Source organism: Haliotis rufescens, unplaced genomic scaffold, assembly GCF_023055435.1.
Source record: "Haliotis rufescens isolate VD_foot unplaced genomic scaffold, xgHalRufe1.0.p SCAF_37, whole genome shotgun sequence".
Lineage (NCBI taxonomy): Eukaryota > Metazoa > Mollusca > Gastropoda > Lepetellida > Haliotidae > Haliotis > Haliotis rufescens.
Genome location: NW_025964079.1, coordinates 3,933,187 through 3,942,546, shown reverse-complemented (window position 1 = coordinate 3,942,546; position 9,360 = coordinate 3,933,187). Strand labels below are relative to the sequence as shown.

The following is a 9,360-nucleotide window of genomic DNA, read 5'->3' as shown; positions in this document are numbered from 1 at the left end:
ATTGGTGAATTGTTTGCACCCATACTTGGTGTTCACCTGTTGTGGGTGGCTACTGAATTTGCCCCACCATCAGCAGGAGATTTGTATTTATCATCCAAAACTGGCTTCCACAGGAGACATCACTACAATGAAATTGCACCACAGTGCTTTGTAAGACATTGTGGCGTCGTCGTTACCATGACATCACAATCAAATTACATCACTAATCTGGTTGGCTATATTTTTTAGACTCTAGACAATGGATATTATTGTTTACACACTGAAGAGGTTGTAAGTATGATTTGGATTGACAAATAAAATCTCACCCTCTTGTCTTTTGATGTCAAATATATCAAAACTTGTTGATGTTTTGACGTTGCACAGCATATAACATACATTTTTCGCAACCGGAAATGAAATCATGTGTGTATCACTTTCATATTAAGGTAGCTACGCCAGAAACCTATGATTGTGGGTTCGAATCCTGGTTTGCCAAGATTATGTTTCTAAGTTTGCCAGCACCATACCCGTGCTTGTGGATTTCACCAAAGTGGTAAATGTCTAAGACCTGCATCACTTTGGGCTTTGCTCCCACATCAAGCTGACACACTGTGATATAACTTGAAGGGCTAACTTGTTAAAAGAAGGGCTAAACCAAACTCGCTCACACACTTATTACGGTGGCTAGAGACCCGTGAAGATCGGGGTTAGAATAGGTCTTCAGCAACCCTTGCTTGCCATAAAAGGCAACTATGCTTGTCGTAAGAGGCGACTAACGGGATCGGGTGGTCAGACACGCTGGTTTTAGAGCATATAATAAGTCTATGCATATCATCGTATCCCAGTTGCGTGGATCGACGCTCATGATGTCATTCACTGGATTGTCTTGATTCACTTGATTATTTACAGACCGCCATCATATAGCTGGAATATTGCCTTGTGCTGCGTTAAACAACAAACAAACAAACGATGGCTGGAATCAGGATTTTCTGGTGTTTATATTAATTGTACTGCATTGGGGGACATTGTCAATGTCAGCTCGTCATTCTGTTGGCTGGAGGTAAGGTACTTGGTTTGAGGTTGCAGTAGGCTATATATATTATATTATATGATATTACTACACAAGTGGGACCGCCTCCGTGGTCTAGTGGCAGAGCATCTGCCCGGGGAGCGAAGGTCCAGGGTTCGATCCCCACCCGTGTTAAACATGTTAAAAGATGGTACTCGTTGTTACCCTGTCTGGCACTCGGCATTAAGGGGCTAAAACAAGGACTGGTCGGTTCGGAATCAGTATACTGTGTCCGAGTTGGATATTCATGTTCAACTGCGGAATGGTATCTCAGTGGGCTAGCACTATAAATCGGCGTCAGACCAGACAAGTACAAGCAGCCACTCACACATGCATGCATATAAGTTCAATAATCTTGGGGGGCGGTTGGGTAGCCTAGTGGTTAAAGCGTTCGCTCGTCACGCTGAAGACCCGGGTTCGAATCCCAACATGGGTACAATGTGTGAAGCCCATTTCTGGTGTCCCCCGCCGTGATGTTGCTGGAATATTGCTAAAAGCGGCGTAAAACCATACTCACTCACTCACTATAATCTTGGACGCAAAGTTAAACCCATTTCACCTCACTTCACTACACAAGTGGTTGGCAGATACCATCTATCTTAACAGTGGTTTCAAAACGTCTCAACAAGCAAAAGTTTTGAAACATCGAGTTGTAAGATAAATGGTACGTGACAGGCACAGGTGCATTAGTTTGTTTCTAGACAAGATTAAAAAACATTTATTAAACACTCCAAAACCACAAAAACAACAGAAGCACGAGAAACTTATCAATGAATTACAAGCAGGAAAGTAGTCCATCGTAACCATGGAGTAGACAATCCCATTACTCATGCTTTCTGTCAGGTTTTCCTGGTCCAGACAGGATTATCAACAGACCGTTGCAAAATAGCTGGCACTCTGTACCCATGAAGATCCAGGTTAGATCTTCAGCAACCAAAGCTTGTCATAAGAGGCGACAAAGGGGATCGGGTGGTCAGACTAGCTGACTTAGTTGATGCATGTCGTCATTCCCAATTGCATAGATCGATGCTTAAGATGTCAATGACAGGATGAATGGTCCATACTTGATTATAATTTGCTGAGAGCGGCGTGAACGGCGTGAAACAACAAACAACCACTCACTCTGTGACATTTTGGAGGAAATGTGTTCTCTTTCACACTGTCTCAAAAACAACATCTTGGTTCCGTGTATAAGAAATGTTTTATTAATATCACAGATGAAATGTGTAAAACATAACAAAGTCCAGTCTGGCTACATTATCTGTACACTTGTAGCCATGGTAACTATAAAACAAACAAACGTGCTGAAAAACACAACAAAGAGAAAAACTAAGGATGTGGTCATTGCAGCTATAAAAATATTGCAAAATTTAAAACTGATTATCTGTAAAGTGCGAACTGATATCACATGAGATTCAAAAAAGAATATGAACAGTTTGATTGGTATATATTACTCAAAAGAAGTTAAAGATCACCCAATCCTAGATAATCTGTAATGTGATGATCAATTAACTACAGTAATAGTCCTTAACCTCTTTTGAGTAGTATAGATAAGTTGAATGCAAGCATGTGGCAGATAGAAATATGAATATGATGATAGGTAGATGGACTGATTCAAAGACAGAATCCATACAATCTAGACCATCTATCAAACATTCCAGAATGTTTTTTTGTTCAGGTTTCAAATTTGTAATCGAGAATTTGTCAAAATATGTTTAGAAGCGTAGTCGCCAATTTCAAATTAGTGCCGTAAAGCACGAGCAGCTGCCTTCTGATTGGTTAATGTGGACTTCTTGTCAGTCATTACATTGGTCCGTCAAAGTTCGCCCAAGGTCGGTCTGATGTGACCCGTAATGGGATGTCACCAGATCTTTGTTTAGCGGTAGCGAGAACTAAGATCTGATTTTAATGAGATTGGTGTTGATGTATCATGGATCGTATCATTAAAAGCAGACCCGTGAAGATCCGGGGTAGAATAGGTCTCCAGTGACCCATGGATGCTGTGAAAGGCAACTATGCTTGACATAAGAGGTGACTAACAACAATCGGGTCGTCAGCGTCACTGACTTGGTTGATGCATGTCATCGTATCCCATTTGCGTGGATCCACGCTCATGATGTCAATCACTGGATTTTCTGGTCCGACTCGATTATTTACAGACTGCTGTCATATAGCTTTAATATTGTTGAGTGCGGCATTAAACAAAAAACAAATCATCAAATGCGCCCTATATTGGTGAATTGTTGCACCCATACTTGGTGTTCACCTGTTGTGGCTTCTGAATTTGCCCCACCATCAGCAGGAGATTTGTATTTATCATCCCAAACTGGCTTCCACAGGAGACATCATTACAATGAAATTGCATCACAGTGCTTTGTAGGACATTGTGACATCATCATTACCATGAAATCACAATCAAATTACATCACTAATCTGGTTGGCTATATTTTTTAGACTCTAGACAATGGATATTATTGTTAACACACTGAAGAGGTTGTAAGTATGATTTGGGATGACAAATACAATCTCACCCTCTTGATGTCAAATATATCAAAACTTGTTGATGTTTTGATGTTGCACAGCATATAACTCATTTTCCGCAACCGGAAATGAAATCATGTGTGTATCACTTTCATATTAAGGTAGCTACGCCAGAAACCTATGATTGTGGGTTCAAATCCTGGTTTGCCCAGATTATGTTTCTAAGTTTGCCAGCACCATACCCGTGCTTGTGGATTTCACCAAAGTGGTAAATGTCTAAGACCTGCATCACTTTGGGCTTTGCTCCCACATCAAGCTGACACACTGTGATATAACTTGAAGGGCTAACTTGTTAAAAGAAGGGCTAAACCAAACTCGCTCACACACTTATTACGGTGGCTAGAGACCCGTGAAGATCGGGGTTAGAATAGGTCTTCAGCAACCCTTGCTTGCCATAAAAGGCAACTATGCTTGTCGTAAGAGGCGACTAACGGGATCGGGTGGTCAGACACGCTGGTTTTAGAGCATATAATAAGTCTATGCATATCATCGTATCCCAGTTGCGTGGATCGACGCTCATGATGTCATTCACTGGATTGTCTTGATTCACTTGATTATTTACAGACCGCCATCATATAGCTGGAATATTGCCTTGTGCTGCGTTAAACAACAAACAAACAAACGATGGCTGGAATCAGGATTTTCTGGTGTTTATATTAATTGTACTGCATTGGGGGACATTGTCAATGTCAGCTCGTCATTCTGTTGGCTGGAGGTAAGGTACTTGGTTTGAGGTTGCAGTAGGCTATATATATTATATTATATGATATTACTACACAAGTGGGACCGCCTCCGTGGTCTAGTGGCAGAGCATCTGCCCGGGGAGCGAAGGTCCAGGGTTCGATCCCCACCCGTGTTAAACATGTTAAAAGATGGTACTCGTTGTTACCCTGTCTGGCACTCGGCATTAAGGGGCTAAAACAAGGACTGGTCGGTTCGGAATCAGTATACTGTGTCTGAGTTGGATATTCATGTTCAACTGCGGAATGGTATCTCAGTGGGCTAGCACTATAAATCGGCGTCAGACCAGACAAGTACAAGCAGCCACTCACACATGCATGCATATAAGTTCAATAATCTTGGGGGGCGGTTGGGTAGCCTAGTGGTTAAAGCGTTCGCTCGTCACGCTGAAGACCCGGGTTCGAATCCCAACATGGGTACAATGTGTGAAGCCCATTTCTGGTGTCCCCCGCCGTGATGTTGCTGGAATATTGCTAAAAGCGGCGTAAAACCATACTCACTCACTCACTATAATCTTGGACGCAAAGTTAAACCCATTTCACCTCACTTCACTACACAAGTGGTTGGCAGATACCATCTATCTTAACAGTGGTTTCAAAACGTCTCAACAAGCAAAAGTTTTGAAACATCGAGTTGTAAGATAAATGGTACGTGACAGGCACAGGTGCATTAGTTTGTTTCTAGACAAGATTAAAAAACATTTATTAAACGCTCCAAAACCACAAAAACAACAGAAGCACGAGAAACTTATCAATGAATTACAAGCAGGAAAGTAGTCCATCGTAACCATGGAGTAGACAATCCCATTACTCATGCTTTCTGTCAGGTTTTCCTGGTCCAGACAGGATTATCAACAGACCGTTGCAAAATAGCTGGCACTCAGTACCCATGAAGATCCAGGTTAGATCTTCAGCAACCAAAGCTTGTCATAAGAGGCGACTAAGGGGATCGGGTGGTCAGACTAGCTGACTTAGTTGATGCATGTCGTCATTCCCAATTGCATAGATCGATGCTTAAGATGTCAATGACAGGATGAATGGTCCATACTTGATTATAATTTGCTGAGAGCGGCGTGAACGGCGTGAAACAACAAACAACCACTCACTCTGTGACATTTTGGAAGAAATGTGTTCTCTTTCACACTGTCTCAAAAACAACATCTTGGTTCCGTGTATAAGAAATGTTTTATTAATATCACAGATGAAATGTGTAAAACATAACAAAGTCCAGTCTGGCTACATTATCTGTACACTTGTAGCCTTGGTAACTATAAAACAAACAAACGTGCTGAAAAACACAACAAAGAGAAAAACTAAGGATGTGGTCATTGCAGCTATAAAAATATTGCAAAATTTAAAACTGATTATCTGTAAAGTGCGAACTGATATCATATGAGATTAAAAAAAGAATATGAACAGTTTGATTGGTATATATTACTCAAAAGAAGTTAAAGATCACCCAATCCTAGATAATCTGTAATGTGATGATCGATTAACTACAGTAATAGTCCTTAACTTCTTTTGAGTAGTATAGATAAGTTGAATGCAAGCATGTGGCAGATAGAAATATGAATATGATGATAGGTAGATGGACTGATTCAAAGACAGCAAGGCTGACTGGAAATTATGAAATGTCAGTCCTATTTTCTTGTTTGTGTATAAAAATAAAACGACAGATATTGTTGAACGAGGACCAGTGATATGTCAGTGGCACTTTATCCTGTGATCCCTGAAAAAGTTATTAAGCTCATGTTGAATTGTCTTCTCAAAAAACGGGCAAACAAACCAGTCCAACTTCTGTCAACAGACCCGTAAAGTTCTGGGATAGAATAGCTCTTCAGCAACCCATCCTTGCTGTAAAAGGTGACTATGCTTGTCGTAAGAAACGATAACGGGATCGGGTGGTCAGGCTCGCTGACTTGGTTGACGCATGTGATCAATCCCAATTGCATGAATCGATGGCCATGATGTCAATCACTGGACTGTCTGGTCCAAACTCGATTATTTACAGACCATCGTCATATAGCTAGAATATTGCTGAGTGCGGCGTAAAACAACAAACAAAACAAAACAAACTATAAAAGTATGACAAATTACACATTACAAAGGAATGAGGGATGTAGTATAGTAAATCATTTTTATAGGCACTGAGTGTGTTCAAAGATTGATTTTGTGTGTGGACAAGAAGCGGTTAGAATTTTTTTACATGCACTTAGTGCATGTAGACATAACTATTCGGTTGCATTTTGAAAAAAAAATAGGTGGCACTGGTTTTATATAGCTAAATGGAGCCAGATATTCAGATATATGATTCCAACCCAGATAGGGGTCAGAAACAACTCCAGCAAGTTGCAGTGCCTTCGGACCCTATACATGAGACAACTCTCCATGGCACAACAATGGCGTGTCGAGTGATTCCGCTGTAGCGCCTCTATAAGTAGAGATGTCATGTGGAAGATGATGAACGGAGCTGTTTAATGCCCAACTGTTACACTTTGTCCAAGGTCATGTGGTTTTCAGCTTCTCACTGTCCCGTCTGGTAGCCTCTGTAACACATGGTCAGAAATTGACAAATTGGGGCAGGCCATTTTGAGTAACAAAATCTGAAATGCTAGTCTGAATGGTTCGCTTATCATCCCAAGAACTTAGAAGGCTGATTGGCTGACTAGAATGTCAACATGATGCAACTTCCTGTGGAGGTATATCATATCGAAGTGCGGCAGTAAACAACAAATAAACAAAAAAGTGACTATTATCTCCATGATTCCATAACTCACCTAATGTTAAGGTGTGCAGAAGATCGGACGAGCAGGGCATAGGCCTTCTCCGTGTTGGGTTCATCCATGTGTATTACGGCCACGTAGTCGCCAGGTGGCAGCACATACTTCAAGTTCAAGTCCCACGTGATCATGAAGGAGCCGTCTCCCCCTTCTGTCTCTGGGCAGTTGTCGTACTGGTCATAGAGGTAGTCGATGTCCACGGGGGCCTCCCTCTGCAGCTGAAGATAAGAGGGCACCATGCAGAAGTCTTTTTTTCAGGCAACATGTTTTGGGGTTTTTTTTCAGTCTACACCAGCCACAATCACAAAATAAAACAAAAAATATGTGAATTATTTTATTTGCCCAACAGCCCTTATGATTGTCCTTGAGTAGAATACTGAAGCTGTGGTATCAAAAAAGACATACCGTATTCGAAGTAATAAGCGCCCAGGGCGCTCTCAAAATTAGAAATAGGGGGCTCTTATTAGAATATTATTTAAGTGATAAAAAACAGAGTTAAAAGGTAAATTTCGTGGTTTATGCTGACAGCCTGAAATGTTTATGTACGACAGATATATTTTTCCAGAATTTAATTGCCCCTAATTAAGTGTGCATATAACAGATGAGTGCGTATTTTAAGCGAATATATAAGTCTTGTGTACATTGATCAATCGGAAGGGGGGCTAATTGGGATTGTTCACTGGCCAATATATTAGCAAATATCGCCGTGGGCGCTTATTAGAGCGGGGGTGCTTATTACATCGAATACGGTACATACATTTTAACTTTATTATTCTTTAAAAATGATGTTCCAGTATAGATGCTTGTTCCTTTATCAAGCAAGTGATTCTTCATAAAATGGACCACCTGTACTGGAATGTTGCATTGAATGAATAAAGAAGTTGAACTCCATATGTCAACTCCATCTATGTGATATATAAGGAGCGGTCGGGTAGCCTAGTGGTTAAAGCGTTTGCTCATCACGCCAAAGACCCGAATCCGATTCCCCACATGGGTACAATGTGTGAAGCCCAGTTCTGATGTCCCCCATACTCACTCACTCACTCACTCACTCACTCACTCTAATATAAAAATACAAAGATATTACTACAAAATTAAAACAAAAGTAACTGTTTATATGATAAATAATGAAATAGATTTTCTGAGTGAGCCAACGCTTCCACTGACATAATTGAAGTTGACGAGCTGGACTTTTTGGATCATTTTTTTGCTGTAGATCGATGCTCGTGATATCAATCACAGGATTGTCTGGTCAAGACTTGATTATTTACACATCGCCGTCATAAAGCTGGAATATTGCTGAGTGTGGTGTTAAACCACAAACAAACTTGATCTGATTCAGATTTGCCTTGACCGCCCCTGACCCAAGTATAATCCCAAAACAATGTGACATGTGTGTTGAGGGACTGCCTACATGGTGTAGTGGATACAGTGCCTGCCCAGAAAGAGGAAGATCTCTGGTTCAATCCCCTGGCCGCGTCACACCAAATGATGTTAAAAGATTGCACTTCTAGTTACCTTGCTTGGCGTTCGGCATTAAGGGAGAAAAACAAGGACAAGTCACCTCTGAGCCTGTATACAGTCAAGTCCCGGTAATCCGACATTGTTGGTTGCATATGATTATGTCGGATAAACGAGTATGTCGGATAAACGAAATTAGGTGGTATCAACGTTCGTGATCGAAAATTGGACAACTACACGATAGATAATGATACGAACACATAATAAAAAAAGGAAAAAAGAAATATTCATATTGTAGTGTTACAATGTTAGCGGAATATGTTTTCTAATCATGCAATCTCTAAAGTTTTACACAAAACTACTGTTACGGATTGTATGACTGATTCAAAATACTTTTTAAAGCATAGTCTGGAATGGAAGTCGCTAATTTAAAACTAGTGCCGCAATGCTTAAGAAAGCTGCTTTTTTAGTGGCTGATGTCGATTTCCTGTTAGTAATGTCATTGGTCGGTCAAAGTTCACGAATGGTTGTCCTCAGCAGTAGCGAGAACTTGTATCCGATTTTAATGAGATTGAGGCAATCTAGGCATGAAATTAATCCTGTTTTGTTTATTTAAGTCAGTAATTGTTTATTGTTAAGCAAGTTTATCCCTGCAGACGTTGAAATATGCAGCTACTCGCCGACTCGTCTTGCATCAAAACATGGGACTGTGTACTCGCGGACAGATAACCATGGAGTACGCAGATCACTGTCGGATTAACGAGACTGATTGATGAGTGATTTCAGCAAT

At 40.7% G+C, this 9,360-nt stretch overlaps 1 protein-coding gene across 2 annotated transcripts in view; it reads right to left on the bottom strand.

Annotated features, from left to right (window-relative positions):
* Positions 1-6,309: 6,309 nt before the first annotated feature.
* LOC124144328 (calpain-3-like) overlaps positions 6,310-9,360 on the bottom strand; it is a 32,939-nt gene continuing 29,888 nt past the window's right edge. For both annotated transcript variants that reach the window (XM_048381314.1, XM_048381313.1), the window contains exons 15-16: positions 7,107-7,327; positions 6,310-6,875 (exon numbers count right to left, since the gene is read on the bottom strand). In XM_048381314.1, the coding sequence (XP_048237271.1) occupies positions 6,854-6,875; positions 7,107-7,327 (243 nt within the window). In that variant the 3' untranslated portion in view covers positions 6,310-6,853. The remainder of the gene's footprint in view (positions 6,876-7,106; positions 7,328-9,360) is intronic.